Source organism: Tyto alba, unplaced genomic scaffold, assembly GCF_018691265.1.
Source record: "Tyto alba isolate M040663 unplaced genomic scaffold, T.alba_DEE_v4.0 Super-Scaffold_19, whole genome shotgun sequence".
Classification (NCBI taxonomy): Eukaryota; Metazoa; Chordata; class Aves; order Strigiformes; family Tytonidae; genus Tyto; species Tyto alba.
The window spans coordinates 5,685,684-5,707,618 of NW_024881281.1; the positions used below are offsets into that span (position 1 = coordinate 5,685,684).

Genomic DNA, 21,935 nt, shown 5'->3' on the forward strand with positions numbered 1-21,935 from the left:
CGGGGCCCGGCACTGCCGCCGCCTGCACCGGGCCCCGCTTCGCCGCCGCTGCTGGGTGAGTACCCGCCGTGCGCCACCCCCCCCACCCCCGGTACCGGTACCGGCCCCCGGGGCGGGCGTACGCACCGCCCGGTGCACGGCTTTGGGGGGGGGGGGGTGTCTGCGTCTGCATCTGCATCGTCCCCCGGGCGGGCCGGGCCCGGCCCTGCGTGTGCCCGCGCCCCCGCGGCTTTGCACAACCGGGTGTGCGCGCGCGCGCGTGTGTGTGTGTGTGTGTGTGTGTGTGTGTATGTGCCCCCCCCCGCCCCGGTGTTACTGGGGGGGGGGTGTGTGTGCGCGCATGGCCCGCTGTTGTCTTGCGGTGCCTTGTGCATCCCCCCCCCCTCCCCGGTGTCTTGCAGCGTGTGCACACGGGTGTCTGTGTGTGTGTGTGGGAGCCCCCATTGTGTCACCCTGTGCATGCCACCCCCCCCCCCCCCCGTTGTGCTGCTGGGTGTGTTTGTACACACACACACACAAATACACACACCCCCCCCCCCACCACCCCGCGTTGCATTGCAGCACCTGTGTGTTTACCACACGCGCTGTGGGGTGCTGGAGGTGCGTGCACCCCACTGGGGGACGACTGTGGGGGGCAGCTGCGCCCCCGGGGGTGGGCACGCGCAGGCTGTCCCCGCAGGGCGCCCCATCCTGGGTGCCCCAGCACCCACAGCACGGCTCCTCAAGGAGAAACCCCCTGGCCTGGGCCTTCCCTGCGCCGCTGGGGAATTACACCCGGAGCCATTAGCCCGGCTCACCGTTAACCGCATCGCCAGCGGCACTGGCGCCTGGGTCCCTTTTTGGGGTGACACAAGGAAGGGTGGGTGACCTTGCAGCAAGCTGCTGGGCTGGGGGTGGCGGGGGCTCACGGGGCCTGTGGCCGCCACGGCGCCTGCCTGCACATTAATTTGCCCGGGGTGGAATATATAGAGCGGCGGGTGAGGGCTGGGACGCGCGTCCAGAAATAGTGTGGTTTCCAGCCGGCCTGTGAGATGCAAATCCTCTGGTCAACGAGCGCTGGAGCTAAGCTTAGAGCAATTACAGAAGAGTGTGGGCCCGTGGAGAGCGTGCAAGGGTGTGCAGCGGCCAGCGTTCCCGCACCCCGGGGCTGGCACCCCGGCGCCGGGGGACCCCCCGCCTGGCAGCACCCACCGCCCCGTCCCCCGCTGGGAGCCGAGCGTTCCCACAGCGCCTGCGCCAGCCCTGAACTTTGCCCGCTGACGAGCCGCGGCTCAGCCCTTCACCTTTGCTGTGGGCTGGGCCGTACGGGGGATCAGGCGGCAAATTTGGGGGGCCAGAAACGGGTGGTGGGGAGGTCCCTGCCCAATGGCGACGGGGCTGTGACCCGCCTGTCCTCTCCTCAGCTGGTCCCAAACCATCTTCTCCTTTCAGTCCCACCCAGCAGAGCCTGGCGGCAATCGCCGTCCCACCACTTCTGTTTTGTAAGGACTCTCGGGCAGGTTTCTTGCCCAGCTTTGGGGCAAGGCGGGTGCCTGCACCCCACGCACGCACCCAGTGCACTCTCCTGGCCTCTGCCGCCAGCCTGGGGTGACACTTCAAAGCCAGGCTGGGTCCCCTTTGCTGCTGGACACAGAGTTCCCGCGTCAGGAGGACTCAAAATCCTGCTTTGGAGACAGCCTGGTGGCACATCCCAGCTGTGTCTCGGGTAAATCTAGGATTATTTTCCTCCTGACGCATCCCAACATTGTCCAGAAGTTAACCAGACAGCGCAGAAGGATTTGGAAACCCCCTAAATTTCCTTGTTCTGTGGAAAACTTGTGTCTGGCAAGGAGGCGACTAGCCATCACAGAGTTCAGCCCCCTTTGCCCTGCGTGGGACCTGGGCTGGTCGCTCGGCATCGCTGCTGGCAGCACCCAGTCCCTGGCACGGCATCGTCCCTGCCCAGCTGGGCGCAGCCGGGGCATGGGGTGCCCCAGCGTGGTGTGTGCAAGGAGGGGACGGCCACCCACCAGCTCCTGTGCCGAAGCTGTGGGCGAGCGCGGCCCTACCAGGCCGGCGTCTCGGCGGGGAGCAGAGCGGGGAAGGGCAGGCGACCGGGAAACTTGCACTGCAGGTCCTTGCGCGGGGAGCGTGTCGGACGAGATTGCGTCTCGGGGAGGGAAGGAGTGGCCCGGAGTTTCAGGGAACGCCTTCCTCCCCACCTGAAACTCCCCAGCGCCCTGGCAGGGACGCGGGGGCTCATGGCCGTGGTGGGGGGACGAGGGGGGGAAGTTGCATACCCCCCCCCCCCCTCCCAGCTCCTGCTTGGGTGGCTCAGGGAGGGCTTTTGGGTTTGGGGGCCTCCAGCTGGCTCTCCTTTTCCGCCACCTGGCCCTCACAGGGTGACATCCACTGTCCCCTTCCAGCCCAGGTGTCACAGCAGCGTCCTTGCGTGCGATCCCCGGGCACAGCCGGCGCCCGCGGGTGCCTCTCCCTCCCCTGTCGTGGCTCACGCACGCCGCTGCCCCGAACACGCCTGGCGATGGGTAATCCCGGAGCGAGCCCCGGGCTGAGTCACGGAAGGCGCGTTGGGTCTGATTCAGGAGCAAGGAGACGCTCAGCAGCCGCCTCCCGCTCGCGGCGTCGGGCTGCACCCATCCGGCGTCCCCCCGGGGAAAAGGGAGCAAACCACAACGGCAGCCCACGGGGGCTGGGGACACCAGTGCAGGGGGGATGCTGGGGTCTTCGCCTCAACCCCATGGAGCTCCTGTCCTGCCTGTCCCGCTCCTGCCAGCGGTGGCCTTGTGTGGGGCACATGTGGCCGAGCTGCTGGCTGGCGGTGCTGCCTGATTAGCGATGCAGATGGCAACGCTTGTTCCCCCCTTTTTGTTGAGCGTACAAAGGCTGGGAGGGAGCGTGTGTGCAAGGGAGAGAAACCACCGAGGACAAAGAGTGCGTCGGCCGCCTGCCTCCCAATGCCTCGGCTCTAACCAGCACCTGCCCAGCGAGCAGCCCTGCTCCCGAGGGTCCCCCCTCCCGTGGACCCAGAAAGGGGTCCCAGCACCCCTCTCCCTGCTACGGGGCGAGCTCAGGGTGTTCCTGGGGGTGCAGCCCTTTCTGCATCCCCCTGGCCGTGCCGTTTTGGGGATGCCCAGGAGGCTGGGGTACCGGTGGCACGTGTCACTTGGGGACAGGGACAGGAGCAGGTGGTTCCCCTCCCTGCCATTGTCTGCGCTGAGGCCCCAGCACCACCACGGGGGAGCCGGCGGAGAGCAGCCCCCACGATGGCACAGCCACGGGGCCCTTTGCCGGCAGCACCGGCTCGTGGGAAGGAGCTGAGCTGGCCCTGTGCTCAGGACGGCGGTCGACCCACAGCCAGCATTTCTGGGAGAGGAGAAGGGAGCTGGCTTGTTTTCATGCCTTTTGGGGTCCTGCCCAGCCCAGGTCCTGGCTGTGGGTCTAGGCAAATCCTTGGGTGCTGCAGGGGACAGCGGAAAGGGCAGACCCCCGGGGCTGTGGTGTGGGCAGAGCCACGGCAGCCGCTCTGGCCGTGGGCAAGAGGTTCAGAGCTGGGGAACGCAGATGCCCAGCCACGCTGCCTGCCTGACCTTGTCCCTCTGACTGCTTCCCCTTGCCACTTTGGCTGTATCCCACACCCGGGGCTGGCACTGTGGTGTGGCTTGCAGAGCTCTGCCCTTGCCTGCCTTGTGGCCGGGCCTCTCCTGGGCGTGTGTGCTCCTGCCACAGCCCCAACGGGTGACGGGGCTTGGGCAGTCCCTTGCTGTCCCCTGAACCCCTGTGGCCTCGCCCAGGGGGAGGCCGGGTTCCCCACATCCCACTGGGTGCGTTCAGGGACAGGGGGGACCACGTGCCCTTTCAGGGAGGTGGCCCAGGCAGCGATGGTGATGCAGCACTGATGCCGCGCTGGAGCCAAGGCGCAGCGTGGCACGGCACGGCGCGGCATCCGTGGACCCCTGGGTGCCCACAGAGCCAGCGCCGCCTGTCCCCATGGGTTGCCCAAACCTTGTCCCTGCACCCGTCAGAGAGCTCTAAAGCAGATGCTTCGTACGCGGGGAGTTTTCCTGTTGTCCTTTGTGCCGAGGTTAAGTTCCTGCGCGGCTTCCTGCCCTGTTATATATAGCTGTCAGGCTGTCCTGCGCGGCGCTGCCAGCCGGCTGCTCCGGTTTGGAGTTGTTTATCCGCAGACTGAGCGCTCGATGGAAGTTGAGGGGGGGCTGGTGGGCACCGAGGGGCAGGCGGGTCCCATAGCAGCCCCACATAGGGCGAGGCTGTGGGTGCTCCCCGGCGCTGGGTGCACATACGGTTTCCCGGGGGGGCAGCGGGCCGGGGTGTCTGCTGGGCTGTGGTTTTGCCACTGGCTGGGTGCTCCCCCCTCCTGCGCGGGATGCCCGAATGAAAGAGCGACTGTTCCTGGAGGTCACCAGCAGCGTCATGAGTTTCTATGTCACCCCAGCTAAAATTAGACACTTATCAGTGTTTGGGAGGGACGTGATTTTACAGGTTCCTGTTTATTCGAGCAGCCTTCGCTTAGGGACGTGTTTCCGGCTCCCTCCCCGGTGGGGACACTGCCCATGGCTGTCCCCGTGGCTTTGCAGTGGCTGGGGCCAGGATGAGTGGCAGAGGGGCCTCTGTTTCTTTGACAAGGGGCTCTTGATCGGGAGGTGGGATGCCTGTGGTGCCGCAGCCGGCAGGGGTGGATGGTTTTGCCCGGGGAGCATCCGTGCCGGCAGTAACCGCTGCAAATGCCACCAGGATGTCTTCCTCCCCTGCCTGCCTGTGCTGCTCCAAAACAGCTCCTGAGCTGCAAGAGATGCTGGGGGTCTTGCCTGCAGTCAGCCCCGGTGCTGGCATGGGGATGCACGGGGGTGCCAAGTTTCTGGGCTTCTTTTGGGGTATGCCTGAGGGTGCAGGGCCACCCTTGTTGCATGCCTGGGGGAGGGTGGGGACACTGGGACATGGCCCGAGTTTGAGGGTGATGGCTGGGGTGGAGCGAGGGGCGGTGGGGTGGGTGTTGGCCATGCTGCTGTCTGATGGCACCCTTGCCTGTCCGTCCTTCTGCAGGCAGGCGGCTGCGCCGTGACCAGCACCCCGAGCCAGCACCCTGCCGTGGGGGGCGAGTGCGCCCCAAGCCCCTCTCCACCATGTTCAACCTGATGAAGAAGGACAAAGAGAAGGATGGGGCCCGGAAGGAGAAGAAAGAAAAGAAGGAGAAGAAGGAGCGGATGTCGGCGGCTGAGCTCAAGAGCCTGGAGGAGATGAGCATGCGTCGGGGCTTCTTCAACCTCAACCGTGCCTCTAAGCGGGACTCCAAGACCCGCCTGGAGATCTCCAACCCCATCCCCATCAAGGTGGCCAGCGGCTCCGACCTGCATCTCACAGACATCGACTCTGACAGCAACCGGGGCAGCGTCATCTTGGACTCAGGCCACCTGAGCACGGCCAGCTCCAGTGACGATCTCAAGGTGGACGATGCCAACTTCAAGGGCTCGGTGCTGCAACGGGCGGCCAAGTTCGGCTCGTTGGCCAAGCAGAACTCGCAGATGATCGTCAAACGCTTCTCCTTCTCCCAGAAGAGCCGGGACGAGAGCACCTCAGAGACATCCACCCCCTCGGAGCACTCGGCGGCTCCCTCCCCGCAGGTGGAGGTGCGCACACTGGAAACCCAGCTCGCTAAGCAAGGGGCCCCCCAGGGACAACCCTGCACCCCTCCCGCCACCTCCCTGCGTGCCAGGGTGCCGGAGCTTGTCGGTAAGAGGTTCCCCGCCGAGCTGCGCCTGCCCGCCTTGGTGCCCCCGCAGCCCCCCACCCCACGGCAGCTGGAGCTGCAGAGGCGCAACACGGGTGATTTTGGCTTCTCCCTCCGCCGCACCACCATGCTGGACCGGGCGCCCGACGGGCAGGTGTATCGGCGCGTCGTGCACTTTGCCGAACCCGGAGCCGGCTCTAAAGACCTGGCGCTGGGGTTGGTGCCGGGTGACCGGCTGGTGGAGATCAACGGGAGAAACGTGGAGAACAAATCCCGAGATGAGATCGTGGAGATGATCCGGCAGTCGGGGGAGACGGTGCAGCTGAAGGTGCAGCCCATCCTGGAGCTGAGCGAGCTGAGCCGCTGCTGGCTGCGGGGCGGCCAGGGGGCACGCCGTGCTGCCTGGGATGTGAGTAACGCTGTCCCCGCCATGGGACCTGTGCCGTGGGTTTCTGCTGGCCGCCAGCATCCTCACGGCGGGTGTTTGGGTTGGCAGGGACCATGGGAACTGGTGGGCACTTGGGGCTGCGCCGGCTGAGAGCAATGCACGGGGAGGAGCGGGAGGCTGCGACTGGGATACAGGGGCGGTGCCTGCCCGTGCTTGGGGTGACAGAGCCGCTGCAAGGGCAGGTTTGCATCAGGGCTTGCAAACCAGCACCGGTGGGTTTTTCCCCCCCAAAATGCTCAGTGTGCTGCTGGGTTTGGTCTTCTTCCCGCTGGAGGGGCTCCAGGAGAGCCCAGCTCTGTGCCGCCTGCAGGAAGTCTGTCCCTGCCCAGTCACCGAGGCAGCGCCGTCTGGCAGGGAAAAGAGCTTTGCTCCTTGCTGCCGGGAAATCCCTAACACTGCGTTGCAGGAGGGGTGCTGCCTGCCCCGCTGCCCACACCAGCCTCCCCACGCCGGGATCCCTCCCTGGGGACCAGGGCAGTGCGGTGTGCCGGGGGATGGGAGCTGCCGTCGGCGCGTGCAGCCCGGCGTGTGCGGCTGGTGCTGTATAAATAGAAACTTAATGGCTGGGTGACCCACATGTCCCGCGCGAGCCACCCAGCTCTGCTGACCCTGCCGCAGGCTAACCAGTGCCCTGGCTGGCTGGCATCCCAGCAGCGGCCCCCTAAATGCCGACAGCCTGCAGGGCTGGACCCTCTCCATGGTGGCGGCGGGATGCAGCAGCGCGGCATCGGTTTAGCTTAAGGGCTTGTTTTAGTGTGGTTTTAAGCCTGACTTAAGGAGAGGAGGGTGCCTGTGGAGGAGGTCGCCTGCACTGGGGGAAGAGCCATCCCGAGCGCGGCGGGCTGGTGGCCAGGACGGAGCGATGGTGGCCACGGTGAGGCCACGGCAGTGGCCGTGGGGCTCCATGCGCTCCCCGAGCAGGCGCCGGCGTTGCGGGGTGGAGTCTGCGCCGAGCTGGAGCTCTGGCTTTCCGGCACCTCCTCCTCGGAGCCCAGCAGGCGTCACCGGGCAGTGCCGGCCATGCCGCCGGGATAACCCCTGGCTGGATAACCCCACGGGGCTGGGGGGGGGCACGGCTGCCGCCGGCATGGGCGAAGGGGCCCGCTCAGTGTCAGCACGGGGGCGGGCGAGGCGCTTGTGCCCACCAAGAGCGTGATGCTGCGGCTGGGAAGGGGGAAGAGGAGCCACCGGTGCCCTTGGGGCTGCGGGGGAGAGGCTGCAGCGTACGGCCTCGCGCCGGGGCCCGGTGCGGTTACACGGCATCAGCCGGAGGAAACCGGCCGGAGGGGTGGCGGGGACCTGTGTCTGTGGCGTCTTCGGGTGCCCCCGCAGCACAGGCACCCCCCGGCGCAGGGTGCTGTCCCCCTCCCGCATGGCGCAGGGGTGAACCGGGGGGGGGATGCACCGTGGCATTGCCGGTTCTGGGGAGCCGAGGCCGTGGCACCGGGGTATGGCTGGGGGGACCCTCACCTGGCAGGGCCACGCAAGGTGCTGGCGCACAGGGAGGCCCGGCTCTCCCCCAGGCCCCGCTAAGCTCCCTGGAATGCTTCTGGTCCTAATTTAAATAAAAATGATCCTTTTTGAAACAGGAAATTATAGACATATTTCGGGCTGTTGCTCGGGAAGCCCCTCCCCGGCTGGAGCGGGATGGTGCTGGGCTCCCTGCGTACCGCAGGGGATTTAATCCCCTCGGTGGGGGCCGTGCTGAGCCACCCTCATCCCCACGGACCCACGCCGCAGCCGGGCAGGGGCAGCACCCGCCGTGCCTGGGGGGGCTCTCGGTGCTGTGGGGTGCGTGGGGGGCTGGCCGGCGGCATGACATCGAGGAATGGATGAAAGCCCTCCCTGTGTCCCAGCCTTGCTCCCGGCACAGGCCGGCCGGGCTGGCTCGGCTCCGTGCTTGTATTTATTTATTTACCGGCGAAATTCCTCTGGCAGGGCCCAGGCGTGCGCCGGCTGGGCAGAAATATTCCAGAAACGCCTCCGACTGCTCCGGCGCTTCGGTGGGACCACAGGCATTCGGCGGCCGCGCTGGCAGACCCCGCGTGCCGTGCTCGCCCGCCAGCCACCGGTGCCCTGGCCCCTGGAGGTCTCTGTCCCCAAGGTGCAAGGCCACCATGTCACCGTGTCACGACAGCTCTTTATCGTGCTTTGTTTGACCCGGAGGTGGGGGGAAGTGGGGTGGGGGGGCTACGGGACTCCCACGGAGCCAGAGGCGCTTTCTCATTTTGGGGAGGCTCTTGGGTTGGTTCTTCCTCTGCCCTCACCGTAGGGATGGTGCTGCCGGGGTGTTCCCAGCGTGGGGGGTCCCCAAGGGGCCCTGGGGACAGGGCTTGAGCGCGTCAGACTCGTCCGTGAGGTTGGTGCATCTCTGCTGAAGTTCCCGGTGGAGGAACAAGAGGGATCTGCTGGTCGGGCAGAAATATTGCCGTGGCTGCATGGCCGGGCCTGGGGGTCCTGGTGGAGGTGGTCTGGGGGAGCCGGGCTCCTCCCTGGCAGAGGTGGCTCCGTGTTCTGCCTCAGGGATGCTCGGGACCCCCCCAGAAGGCAGGACCGCCTTGCATTGCTCGGTCTGTGTGGTTTTGGCTCACCGTGGAGGGGGCTGTGGCAGCTCTATGTGCCCGGGCTGAGCCGATGCCCTCACCAAAGCCTCTTGTTCCTGCTTTCGGGGGACGTGGCTGTGACTTTTTGCTAATGACCCAGTGGCTGCTGCCAGCGCTACTGGGGGACGCCGTGGGTCCCCTCCACCGCATCGTGCCAGCCGTGTTTGCTGTGGGCTCTCCCCAGCGTGTGCCCGGTGCGGAGAGGGGCCGGGGCTGCCATGGGGAAACCCGGCGTTAATGTGCGCCGGGAGGGACGTGGCCCGGTGCTGGCGTTCCCGGCACAGGGATTTCCAGCCCATCAGCACAGCCTTCCCGGTCACGCTGGGACCCTCTGCTCCTTCCAGGAGTTGTTTTTTGGTGTGGGGCACCGGCTCAGACACCGGTTGGGGTCCCCACCGTGCCCGTGCCCGGGCGGTCACCCCCTCTCCTCCAAACCGCCGGCGTGCCTGGCTCCCTGCCGCCGGCCTCCTCCCGGCAAGCCCCGCGCCGGCCTCCTCCCCCCAGGCCCCCGGCCCCTCGCCCGCCATCCTGCTCCCACTGTTTCCAGGGAGACCTTGGACCTCCAAAGGCAGCTTTGCCCCAAAAGCGGCTTTACCGTGGGCTGTGCCATGCTGGGGGGGCTGCTGGGCCGGCATGCATCCATGGTGCCAGACCCTTGCCTCGGGGCAGGGGGCTCTCCGCCCTCGGGAGTGTTTTTTGGGGGGGGGGCTGTTGTGTTTGTGGGAAGGGAGGAGCGAGCGGTGTCAGGGCTGCACTTGCCTGGCACAATGCCGGGCACCCCACCAAGACGCCGGGCACCCCGCTACGAGGCCAAGCAGCCCTCCGCGGGGCGCAGGAGGGTGCGACCCCCACCCTGGCGACGCAGGACCCTCCCTGGCACCCCAGGACCCTCCCTGGCACCCCAGCCCCGCAGCTGCGCTCGTCCTGGGGGGCATCTGTCGCTGCTCCCCGCCGGGGGCGGGTGGTGGGACGGAGGCCGGGCAGTTCCCCCCCCCCCCGTGGCGCTGGGCTGCCGTGGGCCCACATCACTTCCTCCGGCGGCGGCGGTGGCGGCGAGGCCCCACTCCCCCCGTGTCCCGTCCCCCCCCCCCCCCCCAGCGCTCCCTCCGGCTGCTGCGCGCGCCGGCGGGGCCCTCGCATTCCTCGGCTATTTTTAGGGTGGCCCTATCAGCCCAGCTGTCCCCGCGCCACCGGCTGCCGCCCCGTTAGTGCCTCTCTCGCCGCGCTCGCCCCGGCGGAAACCCCGCTCCCGGCTCGCCCCGACCCTGCGGTAAGGTGGGGGACCCCCGGCGTGACCAGCACGGCACAGGGGAGCACCGGGGCGCGGTGGGGGGGGGGGGGGGGGGGGCAAGGGGGAGCCAGTCCCGTCACCAGGGTCGGGGGCCACGAGGCTGCACCCGCCCCTGGGGCGCTTTGGCGGCCAGGGGTTGTTTCTTGCAGCCCCCCCGGGGACTCTCACGCCGGTGCTCTCTGGGGATTTTTGGGGTGGTGCCTGGCTGTGTGGAGGTGGGAGCGCCGCGAGCGGAGGGTCTGGGGGCTCTGACCCACGGGCAGGTTTGCCTCCAGACCCCCACGGCCAGCCTGTGCTCTGAGCACCGGCGTTTCACGCTGCAGTGACAGGGGGGGTCCAGGGGACCCCTCAGGGACGGGGCGATATACCCCTGGATAAGTGGGTTGGTTCAGTGGCCGGGTGCCCCTCTGTGCTGTGCCTGGCCCTGGGAGGGGGGAGTTCTCCCCGATGGCTCCAGGTGCAGCCCCCCCCTGGGTTTCAGAGGGTGCCACTAGCCGCAGCGGTGGGTCCCCACCGGGGCTGCCCAGCCGCTGGCACAGGGTCAGGCTCAGAATAAACCCCGGCTGTCAGGGCAAGCAGGGCGCCCAGGGCAGAAAATATCCCTTCCCTCACCCTGGCATTTGCTTACCACAGCGGGCTGGCTTGCCCAGGGAGGGGGAAAATGGGGCACGGGCCTGCGGCCTGACTAAAGGGGCTTTTTTTGCACAGTGATTTTTGCTGGGTCTCAGCCTGGTCACCTGCCTGACCCCGGAGCCCTTCTTATAGGCTCTGCCTATTTATATGCGGAGTGGGGCCAGGTGGGCTCAGACCCCCATTCCTGAGGGTCCTGGGCTCCCAGGACCGCCGGGGAAGGGCACGTGCTCGTACACTGTGCCACGGCTCAGCGTCCCGTGTGCCGGCCCGTCTCACCTCTCCCTCTCTCCCCAGCCAGGGCCGCGGCTCCATGAGACATCGCCATGGCGTTTTCGTCCCGGTTTGCATTCTGGGAGCAGAAGGGAAGTCTCTCGCGCGTTTGCCCGCACCCCAAATTCGGGTCACGCCGCCTCACGCTGTCGACCGGCTCCCCCCCCCCCCCCCCCCCCCAAGTTTGCCCAGCTCCAGCACCACACTGGGAGTGGTGCTCCCAGCCTCTCGCCGCGCTGAGCAAACGGGGAGCTGCCCCCGGCGCCCCACCGCAGCACGGCTGCGGCCACCGACGTGCCCACGCATGCGATTACTAACGCCGATCGCTAACGACCGCTTTGTGAGCGGCTGGCGCGGGCCCCTAACATGGTGCGAGCCACCCCGGTGCCACCAGCCAGCCCCACGAGTTGGGGAGCGTTGCCCGCCGGGTGCCGAGCCCGGGAGCTCACGGCCCGGGGCAGGGGAGGGTTTGATTGCCCACTGCCCGTCCCCCCTCAGAGACCCCCCCCCCCGGTCACCGTGCTTGGCGGGGAGCTGGCACGTCCCACGATGCGGCTGCTGCGGAGATTAGCTGGTGACACTTAAAACGTGCTGTGACGCCCGGCGGGGCGACGTGCAGAAAGGCAGAGCCCCCGTGGGGATCGGTGACAGGGCTCTGTGTACCAGCTCGTGCCCGGAGGGGGCCCGGGCCAGGCGGGCAAGAGCGCTTTCCTCTCCCGGCTTTGGGGTTTGCCATAACCAGAGTGCATGTCTGGGCTTCCCCCTGTTTTTTCGGCTGCTGGGAAGCCTGGAAGGACACGTGTCCTCATCAACAGGTTGCAAATCGGGGCTGTTTCATGCAGCAGCCTCCTGCCCCCTGGCATGGAGCGATGGTCCCGGTGGCTTTTCTGTCAGCAAAGCCCCGCAGCGGGCTGAAACACGTTCCTCTTGTTTATCTGACCCTCAGGTCAAGGACGAGGACAAATCCTTAGCTGTGAAAAGACCCGGGAAGGAGGATGGGGCTGTAAGTGTCACAGGGCACGGGCAGGGTGGAGCTCTCTCGGGGATGGAACTTGCCCTTGGTGGGGAAAGACCCCGTGGCAGGGCTCGGGGTCATCACAGAGGGCTGTGGGCTCAGCTCGCCCCCCACCCCGGTTCCTGGGGAGCGTGTGGAGGGCGATGGGTGTTTTTGGCAGGGATGCCTGGCTGTCGCCACGCAGCCATCTCTCCCCCTCTGCCTCCCCGGGCCCACCCCGGCAGGACAGCAGGTCGGTGCCCACCCCACGGTTACAGCGCCGTCTCCCCTGCTGCCCACCAAAGCTGTTGGCAAAGGAAATCTTGCAGCTTGCCCTGCACGTTGCGGAGGGGCTGCCGGTGCCCTGAGCACCGAGTTTTACCCCCGTACTGGCGGCCCGGGGATCGATGTGTCCCTGTGTGCGGGGTCGGGGCGGTCACCGTCGCTCCCTGCCCTGGGGTCCAGTGCGGGGCTGTAGGTTGGCTGGGGAAGGGGAGTGGGTGCTGCGTCCCTCGGTGCCGGGGTCCGGCACGACCCCCCCCCCCGGGCACCACCACATCCTAAGCAGCGGGTGCTTGCGGTGGCAGGCACCGCACCGCCGAACCTCCACTCACACCGGTGTCGTTGTGGCTGCAGTCAGAGAGCTCGAAGGATGCGGCGTCGGCACCCCTGAATCCTGAGCCTCCGAATCCCGAGCCCCCGAAGAGCCCCGAGCCACCCCCCGGGCGAGGGAAGAGCCCGGAGCCGGTGCTGAACGGGGCGGCCGTGAACGGGGTGGAGGGTCCGGCCGCCGAGGCGCAGGGGGACGACGGCCAGGGGCTGTCCCGCCGCAGGGTGGTCCGGGTGGTGCGCAAGGTGGTCCGCAAAGTCCTGCCGGGGGAGGACACCGGCAGCGCCAAGGAACCGGGGCGAGACGCCAAGTCTCCCGAGCCGGTGCCGCCCCCCAGGAAGGAGGAGACGGGCCGTCCCGCCGTCCCGGCTTCCCCCGCCGCGCCGCCGCCCCCCGCCATGCCGGCAGCCCCCGCCAAACCGGAGCCCAAGGATGAGATCTCCGCGGGGCTCAAAACCCTGATGGCGAAGGGCAAAACCAAAGAGCACCGGCCGCGGCTCCGGCCTGGGGACAAGCGGGAGGAGAAGCCCCCCGAGCCAGGCAGGGGGGACGCGAAACCGTCCCTGTCCCCGGGTGCCGAAGCCAAGCCGGAGCCTCCGGTGCAGCTTTCGGGAGGGAAAACGGAGCCGGCAAAGGCATCCGCTCCGAAACCCACCGCCCTGGAGAGGCACAAGGTACCGGTGTGTGCACGGCGGGGGATGCTCTGACACGGCGGCAGGGCTGTGCTGCCCGGCACGGCATGGTGTGAGCTCACCTGCATGGTTTGCAGTGGTTTTGGGGGTGCGTGGTGCCAGGGCGGGGGGCGGTCGTCACTTTTGGGGGCAGGTGTGCGCACTGCGGCCGCCCGGTCACGCTACCCCTTGTCTCCCCTCGGCTTGTGCGGAGAAGAAGCTGCAGCCCAGCGAGAAGCGGTCGACCCCTGCGAAAACCGCCCCGGCACCCCCCCAGCAGGTGTGTGTTAGCGGGGACCCGGGTCCTCGGGCATTTTGGGGTGTCCATCTGTGCCGGCCTTCGCCCCAGTACCCACCCTGAGCGCTGTCGGGTTGCAAGGCCGGGGAATCCTCTTCAGTAGCCCCTCTGGCGCCCGCATTTCTGCGAGCGTGGGGCTGGCGGGGGCAGCCAGCCTGGTGCTAACGGTGCTCTGCCTCCAGGCTGCCCCCGGCCCCGCGTCCCGGCTGAGCCCATCGGAGGAGGCGCAGCGCCGGCTGGAGAGGATCTTCACGGCTTCTGTAATTCCAGGGGTGTTGGCACTCACGTGCTGCCCGCCCGGGGACGGGGAGATGTGGGCAGCGGGCGGCTGCCCCGGCTGCACGGGGTGATTGTTGCCCTGTGCCTGGCCACCAGCCCTGTGGTCCCTCTCTGGGTGGCACTGGCACCAGGGGACGGATGCCAGAGGGATGCTGGTGGGGTTTGGGGTCGCTGCCTGGACCAGCGTCCATGGGGAGCCACGATGCTCAGCAGCCCTCACCGGTGGCATCCCCGTGGCAGCCCGGGCACGGCTGCCCGTGGCTGCGGCGATGCCCAGGCAGTGCCGTGGGGGGTTGTGGCTGTGCCGGGGCCCTGTCGTACATCATGGTGCTGCTTCTGCTGCTCTCTGCCTCTCACCCCCTCTCTTCTTTCTCTCCTCCTTCCTCGCTGCCGTTAGCTGGACCCCGCCGCCTCGGCCTCGGCACCCAGCCAGGTACTGTACCCCCGTCCTCAGGAGCCCTCTGCCTCCGCCGGCGACCCCCCGCCGTCCTCTGTCTGCCGCTGGGCCGGCGTCTGCGCCCGCGCCTCGTGCTGGAGCGTAAGGCTTTCCCCATCCCACCCTGCTCCGTGGGCTGCCGTGTCACCCACGGGGCCGGAGGGTGCCGGGGTGGCCAGGGCTGGGTGCCTCTCCCCAGTGGGGCCGTGCCGGGGAGCCGGGAGTCCCAGGAGGGTGTTCTTGGTGGAGGTGGCACGGCGGGGGCGGGCAGGGGTGCAAAGCAGGATGGGAAGAGGCGGGACACCCGGCTTAGGCAGGACGCACGGCTCGTGCCGAAGCAGCCGCGGCGCGTGGTGCCGGCAGAGCTCGCAGTGGGTGGGCACAGTGGGCCCCCGACCCCGGGGCTTTGGCGGCACAGCCTCGTGGCCAGCGTCCTTCCCGGCTCCGTGTGTCCCCAGCACCGCTCTGGACCAGCTACCCCGCTGGCCGCAGCGGTGGCCGTGGCATTGGGAGCGCCCGCAGGGTTTGGCACGGCGGCGCTTTGTCCCCGCTCGCTTCCCCCCCCGCCGCCTTCCATGCTGTCTGCGGGGCAGAGATTAAACCTTCTCACCTTCACCCCCTGTCTCTCGGCCTCACCAGGGTCAAGCGGACGATGCCCCAGCAGCCCCACTTGGCCCCGTCCCTGCTGCAGCTCAGGTTTGGCTTTGGGGCTCGCCCCGCTCCCGGGTGACGGGGACATCCCCGCTGTGCTGGCTGTGCCAGCCTGGCATTTCCCACGCCGCGGTACTCTGCCAGCACTGTGCCGTGTCCTGTGTCCCTCCATGATGTCCCTGCAGCACGTCCCATGTCCCCACAGTGTGCCCGGTGTCCCTGCATCCCGGCACGTGGCTGGCACGGGTGCCTGCTCTCTGGGCTGTGGCTTGGGAGCTTGGCCCTTCCAGGCTTGCCTGAGGTGGCCACGGTGACTTCAGGTCTGCCCTGAGCTGTGGCAGGACCCTGGTGGTCTCCGCAGTCTCGAGCCCACTGGGGAAGCTGGGGACACGTGCTTTGGAGGGCTCACGGCTTGCGGAGGGTGGCCGGGGCTGCCTGGCATGTGGCCCCATGTCCAGGCAGTCCTGCTCCCTCCAGCCCCAGGGACGTGGGGAGGGGGGCGAGTTGGGGGGGGGGGGGGTCGGGCAGGTGACCATGGCCACCCCACGTCCCGCTGTCCCGCAGGCCAAGACGGAGGAGCAGATAGCGGCCGAGGAGGCCTGGTACGAGACCGAGAAGGTGTGGCTGGTGCACAGGGATGGCTTCTCCTTGGGTGAGTCAGGGGTCAGCCTGGAGCTGCTGGGACACAGGGCACCTCATCCCTCCCCCTGGCCCAGCTGGGGTGTCCCTGGGGGGCTCTTCCCCCCCCTGCTGAGCACCCCGTGCCCCTCGCAGGCAGCCAGCTGCGGCCGGAGGAGGGCAGCCCCCTGCCCGAGGGCAAGGTGAAGGTGAAGCTGGACCACGACGGAGCCGTCCTGGAGGCGGAGGAGGACGACGTGGAGAAGGTAGGGCTGCGGGGTGGGGGACGGCGGGGCAGACCCCAGTTCCCCACCTGACGGGCGCCCCCCGCTACCACCACCTCGCTGCCAGGCGAACCCCCCTTCCTGCGACCGCGTGGAGGACCTCGCCAGCCTCCTCTACCTCAACGAGTCCAGCGTGTTGCACACGCTGCGGCAGCGCTACGGCGGCAACCTCCTGCACACCTACGCCGGCCCCACCATGGTCATCATCAACCCCCTGAGCTCCCCCTCCATGTACTCTGAGAAGGTGACCCTGCTGCCGGGGTTTGGGGGGGGGGGGGGGGGGGGAACACACCGGAGGGGACAGGCGCTGGCAGCAGTGCCACCGCGCCGAGGGAGCCGATGGAGGTGGCAGGGTGCCGACCCTCGCCCGCTTCTTCCCCGGTCCCGCCAGGTCATGCACATGTTCAAAGGGTGCCGCAGGGAGGACACGTCCCCACACATCTACGCGGTGGCCCAGGCTGCCTACCGCAGCATGCTGATGGGCCGCCAGGACCAGGCGATCGTGCTGCTGGGCGCCAGCGGCAGCGGCAAAACCACCAACTGCCAGCACCTTGTCCAGTATCTCGCCACCATCGCCGGCAGCACCGGCAAGGTCTTCTCCGGTGAGTCCCCCGGTGGGGTACGGCGTCCCCGCTGCCGCCCGCGCACGCCCCTCGCTTTGAGGTCACGGCCCCCCCACCTCTCGCACCCGGCAGCGGCCAGGCACACACCACGTTTTCACTTTCTCACGCCGGCGCCTTCACCACGCTCTCGAGGGCTGCCGCGGCGCGGGGCACGGCACAGGAGCAGCAGCGTTTGCCCGGCCGGCAGTGCCGGCTCTGGCCACCCACCCCTCAGCCCCTGCACCCCACCGCCCAGCCCCTGCACCCCAGCCCCTGCACCCCACCGCCCAGCCCCTGCACCCCAGCCCCTGCACCCCACCGCCCCGCTTCTCTTCCCGCAGCGGAGAAGTGGCAGGCTCTCTACACCATCCTGGAGGCTTTTGGCAATAGCAGCACCGGCATGAACGGCAACGCCACCCGCTTCTCCCAGATCATCTCTCTGGATTTCGACCAGGCTGGGCAGGTGGCATCTGCCTCCGTACAGGTGAGGGGGCCAGGGTGCCCCCCCCCAACCCCCCCCCCCAAGCATGGGAGCCGGTCCATCCTCACCGGGGGGTTTCCCCTCGGTAGCCCGGCTGCGCACTACCCCACGAGCCCTGCCGCAGAGCCCCGCCAGCTGCCCGGCCGTTCTCGCAGCGCTTAGCAGCCAGGCATCCCGCTCTCATCCTTTTTCACACCCCTGGATCAGCTCAACTCCCCGTCCTTGCTGAGTGAGCCCCGATATCGGGGTGTCTTTCTTTCAGACACCGCCCTGGGGTGGTGCAGAGCCCTTCAAATTCGAGAGCTGCTTCATGCTCCCATAGTAGCAGACACCCCAGGAGAGGAGTTGCTTGGGTGACATCTGCATTCATACGGTGCCCTGCCGTGGGCAGGAGACCCTCACATCTCCACGGGAACCCTGGGCAGGCAGCAAGAATGGGTCTAGTGTGGGCTGGGGGGGGTGGGAGTCGGGGGGGTTCGCCGGTTCCCAACCTTCCCACCTCCACCAGACGCTGCTGCTGGAGAAGCTGCGCGTCGCCAAGCGCCCGGCCAACGAGGCCACCTTCAACATCTTCTACTACCTGCTGGCCTGTTCCGACAGCGCCCTGCGGTGAGCTGGGGGGGGGGGGGGGCAAGGGCATGGCCCCTGGCCCCAGGGCGGGGGGGTCTCCGGGGTCTCCCATGTGGGGCCAATCCCCATGATTATCCCCGCAGGACTGAGCTTCACTTCAACCACCTGGCAGAGAACAACGTCTTTGGCATCGCACCCCTCTCCAAGGTCGCTGCCGTGGGGCTGGGTGGGAAGCTGCAGGGGAGGGGGGGGGGGGCGGGATGGGGACACACAGGGTTCCCTGGCCCATTTGGGTGCAGGAGGAGGCAGAGCTGGGCTCCCACACCCATGGGTCCTGTTGCCCTCTGCAGCCGGAGGAAAAGCAGAAGGCAACCCAGCAGTTCAACAAGCTCCAGGCTGCCATGAAGGTGATGGGCATCTCCAGCGATGAGCAAAAAGCCTTCTGGCTCGTCCTGGGGGCCATTTATCATCTGGGAGCCGCCGGCGCCACGAAAGGTAACGAGCTGCTCAGGGCTGGGAGGCATTAACGAACCGAGGCCCAGGGCTGACGGCTGCATGGGGTCCCGGAGTGATCGCCAGCACCTCACAAACGGGCCCCCCCATGGTGTGGACAAGCCCTGGGGGGTGTTTGGGGCTGTTGTCAGCTGAGGGACGGTGCCCTGCCACCCCAAACACTCTGGGGCACCCAGCTTTGCCCCCTCAGGGTGGTCCCACTGGCTGGTGGGAGTCAAACACCCCCAGACCCTGGGCTGGCTAACTTGGGGGAACAGGGGCCTGGCGGGGTCTGAGGGAGTTGGGGGGGTGCATGTGTCCCCAGTGTAACACCTCTCCCCGCTGTCCTCCCCGCAGAGCCGCTGGCAGATGGAGCCGGTAACCGGAGCCGTGGGGGGCTCTGCTCCGGGTGGTGCCGCGCGGTGATGGTTTTAGGGCTGAAATGGGGGCTTGGGATGCTGCTGGTGTGCCGGGACCGACTCTGACCCCTGGCTGGGTCCTGGCAGCCCCAAATTTGCCTGCTGCCCATCAGGACCCCCCACCCTGTCCTCTTGGCATCATTGGTGGTGCGGGACAGAGCTGCCCCGGCACCCAGAGCTCACCGTGGGCTGCGGGGCTTGCTCTGACGGGCACCGGCTTGGCTCTGCATCCCTGGGGGGTGAGAATTCAGCTTTGGGGGGGCTGCTCTTCTCCCCATGGGGCTTTCACCTTCCTCCCGTGGTGCTGGAAGCCCCCGTGGTGCTGCACGCTGGCGGGAGGGCCTGGGCACGGTGCACCTGAAATGAGCACTTGGAGTTGGTGGCCACACCGAGGGAATTTGCAGCCCAGGGGGAAAAAAGCTGAGTCAGGGGTGGGGAGGGAGGAGACTGGGGTGGTCTCGGGGACACGGTGGGGTGCAGTGCTGGCCCGTGGGGTGCTTCAAGGCACTAGAGGGCAGCAGGACCCCACTGCCGCCACCGCCGAGGGATGCTCCAGCAGGTCCAGAGCCTCTCCGTGGGGACCTGCTGTGGGGGGAACCCCAGATCCTGCGGGGGGGGGGGGGGGGGGGAGCATCCCCGCATCCTGCTTGAGGCGAGCATCCCAGCCCCAGCTCTGTGCTGCTCCTGGAGCCTCGCCCGCATCTTGTGGGCACCGGGGATGCTCGGAGCCAGCTCAGCTGCACCAGCCCCATTTCTTTGGCCCCTTGACTCTTGTACCGGGCTGGATCCGGCAGCGGCTCCCCGTGCTCCGGGGCAGAGCCGAGCTGCTCCCCACCGGTGCCCGCAGCGTGGCCGGGGCTCACAGGGGAAGGGCCCCCCCAAACGCCGGCTCGCAGCGTCTCACCGCAGCGTTGCCTTGGGGAGGGGGTTTTGGGGAGTTGGGGGGGGGGTGAGAGCAGGCTTGGCATGTGCGTGGCGTGGCGGTGCCTGCGCGTGGCGTGTTTCGGCAGGAGGGCGTCCCCCCGTGCCGCGCCTCCGCGCTGCCACGTGCTGTTGTTTCTAACCCCCTGTCTCTGTTCGCATGGTGCATGCTGCCCTTTTTGCAATGCAGACGCCGACGAAGGTAAAGTCTTGTTCTCCGTGTCTCCAGCTTTTCCCCCCTCCCACGTGCCACCGCCTGCCCGCTGTTCTGTCCCTGCGTGTCACCGTTAACCGCCTCCCGCCTCCCCTGCCCTCCCCCAGCGTCCGTGTGCTTGTGTCTGGCAGCCGTGGTCTGTCCTGACGTGTCGTGGCAGGGCTGCTCGGTGCGTGTGGCCGAGCGGGGACGTGTCCCCGTGCTGGGGTGGCTCCGAGCCCCGCACCGTCGCGGGCCCCAGGGGGTCCCGAGTCAGCGGTGACAAAGGGTGACCCCCACCCCACGGCATGGCTCTGCAGAGGCACGAAGCCCTTCATCCCCCCCGTCTCCTCTGATCAAACCCCAAAACACGCTTCCCCCCCCCCCCGCTCCAGCGCCGGCCATGCACTCCCACTGTGCACAGCATCCCCAGCCTACTCTGGGGGACCCTGAGACTGCCCCAGGTCTGGCTGGAAACACCCCCCGTTTGGGGGGATGCCCTGGCTGGTGCTGAGCCCCCTTCTCCACCCTCCAGCTGGGAGGAAGCAGTTTGCACGGCACGAGTGGGCTCAGAAAGCCGCTTACCTGCTGGGCTGCAGCCTGGAGGAGCTTTCCTCCTCCATCTTCAAGCACCAGCCCAAGGGCACCCTGCAGCGATCCACCTCCTTTCGGCAGGGCCCCGACGAGCCCCCCCTGGGTGACAGTGGCACAGGTAGGCTGAGGGATGGTGGGGACAGCGGGTGGCCCTGGGGGGACACCGGGCTGGGGACTCTCAGGATTGCTTTGGCCAGGTCCCAAGCTGACAGCACTGGAGTGCCTGGAGGGCATGGCGGCCGGCTTGTACTCCGAGCTCTTCACCCTCCTCATCTCCCTCCTCAACAGGTACGTTCTGGGGGGGGGGGCTGGAGGAAGAGCTGGGGGGGTGGGGGAGGTCCAGCAGCACCCCTTCACCCCGCTGTGTCCCTTTGTGTCCCCCCCCCCCGCCCCGGCCAGGGCTCTGAAGTCGAGCCAGCACTCGGTGTGCTCGGTGACGGTGGTGGACACCCCCGGGACGCAGAACCCCGAGCTGGCGGGGCAGAGCCGGGGGGCCACCTTCGAGGAGCTCTGCCACAACTACGCCCAGGAGCGCCTGCAGCTCCTCTTCCACCAGCGCACCTTCGCCCGCGAGCTGGAGCGTTACAAGGAGGTAACGGGGACAACCCAGGGCTGCCGTCACCTCCTCCCCTCTTGGCCTCCCCCCTCCGCCTGAGCATCTCCTACCTTCCACCTCCCTGCCCCTGATTTCTTACCCCGTGGCCGCTCTGGACCAGCCCAACCAAAGCAGCTCTGACATGATGCTCGGTGCAGCAGAGGTTTTTCCCAGGGCTCCCGTTGCCAGTGGTGCCTTTGCCAGCAGCTCCAGCCCCAACCACGCAGCTTTGCCTGCAAATGTGCCAGGCTGGGAGGTGATGGGGTGGCTGCGGGGGGGGTCGGGGAGCAGGAAAATCACTGTTGCTGTTCCATCTTGGTACCCACAGCCCAGGGGGACCCTGTGTGTTCTGGTCCCCTCTGTGCCGGCGCAGCCAGGTGCTGGGAAAGCCCAACCTCCTGCCTAGAGCCCATTGAGACCAACACCCTGACCAGGTGCCGGCTCCCTTTCGCCTCGTGGGCACTAACCCTGCCTCTGTCCCCCCTTGCCAGGAGAACATAGAGCTCGCCCTGGCTGATGCTGAGCCCGGCTCCTCTGGCTCCGTAGCTGCTGTGGACCAGCCCTCACACCAGGCTCTGGTAAGCACCCGCCGCGCTTCCTCGTGGCTGCGTCGCGGCAGTTCGTGGCGCGAGGCAGCGGCCGGGCGCTTGCCGGGCCCTTTGGCTGGAGTTATTCGGGGGAGGGAGAGGGGCTGTCCTGAATTCTTGGCTATGAAGGCGCAGCTGTGAGTGCCGGTGCAGCCTGCGTCCCTGGTGCATCCCCCAGTATGGAGTTCCCCACCACCCTGGGAGCTGCCCGTGCTGCAAGGAGCTCTTGGGCGATCCCTAGGGTGCTCCAGTCCCCGGGGTGCTACAGTCTTCAAGGTGCTCTGGTCCCCAAGGTGCTCTGGTCCCCAGGGTGCATAGGTCCCCAAGGTTCTCCAGTCCCTGGGGCGCTCCGATCCCCAGGGTGCACGGGTCCCGAAGGTTCTCTAATCCCTGGGGTGCTCCAATCTCTGCTGGAGGAGGCTGCAGAGACTGAGAGGGGATGCTCACGCCAGCCCTGTGCTGAGTTTCATCCCACGGGTGCCTGAGCACAACGTTTTCCACCCCAGTGAGCATCTCGCTGCCCGGAGGATTACGTGCTGACCCTTTTGCTGCTGGGTCTCCATTAAGCAAGGGCCCACTCGCGTGGTGCCGCTTTGCCTTGCTGCCGACAGCGGCCGAGGTCGCGTGTTCCCCGGGTGGCCCCTGTGTC

The 21,935-nt window shown here is 67.9% G+C and overlaps 1 protein-coding gene across 19 annotated transcripts in view; it reads left to right on the forward strand.

Annotated features, from left to right (window-relative positions):
- MYO18A (myosin XVIIIA) overlaps positions 1 to 21,935 on the forward strand; it is a 39,664-nt gene continuing 17,729 nt past the window's right edge. Inside the window, exons 1-22 of one of the 19 annotated variants that reach the window (XM_042791472.1) lie at positions 9,949 to 10,067; positions 11,016 to 11,083; positions 11,938 to 11,994; positions 12,622 to 13,269; positions 13,484 to 13,546; positions 13,747 to 13,824; positions 14,241 to 14,381; positions 14,919 to 14,975; positions 15,495 to 15,582; positions 15,705 to 15,814; positions 15,900 to 16,076; positions 16,224 to 16,434; positions 16,776 to 16,918; positions 17,424 to 17,524; positions 17,629 to 17,692; positions 17,836 to 17,980; positions 18,335 to 18,355; positions 19,508 to 19,519; positions 20,046 to 20,222; positions 20,302 to 20,392; positions 20,504 to 20,696; positions 21,191 to 21,277. In XM_042791472.1, coding sequence (XP_042647406.1) covers positions 11,045 to 11,083; positions 11,938 to 11,994; positions 12,622 to 13,269; positions 13,484 to 13,546; positions 13,747 to 13,824; positions 14,241 to 14,381; positions 14,919 to 14,975; positions 15,495 to 15,582; positions 15,705 to 15,814; positions 15,900 to 16,076; positions 16,224 to 16,434; positions 16,776 to 16,918; positions 17,424 to 17,524; positions 17,629 to 17,692; positions 17,836 to 17,980; positions 18,335 to 18,355; positions 19,508 to 19,519; positions 20,046 to 20,222; positions 20,302 to 20,392; positions 20,504 to 20,696; positions 21,191 to 21,277 — 2,703 coding nt within the window. In that variant the 5' untranslated portion in view covers positions 9,949 to 10,067; positions 11,016 to 11,044. Of the gene's footprint in view, positions 56 to 4,718; positions 4,893 to 5,061; positions 6,156 to 9,948; positions 10,068 to 11,015; positions 11,084 to 11,937; positions 11,995 to 12,621; positions 13,270 to 13,483; positions 13,547 to 13,746; positions 13,825 to 14,240; positions 14,382 to 14,918; positions 14,976 to 15,494; positions 15,583 to 15,704; positions 15,815 to 15,899; positions 16,077 to 16,223; positions 16,435 to 16,775; positions 16,919 to 17,423; positions 17,525 to 17,628; positions 17,693 to 17,835; positions 17,981 to 18,334; positions 18,356 to 19,507; positions 19,520 to 20,045; positions 20,223 to 20,301; positions 20,393 to 20,503; positions 20,697 to 21,190; positions 21,278 to 21,935 lie in introns of those variants that run through there. The other 18 variants (XM_042791475.1, XM_042791467.1, XM_042791457.1 and 15 more) reach the window with 18 other exon arrangements.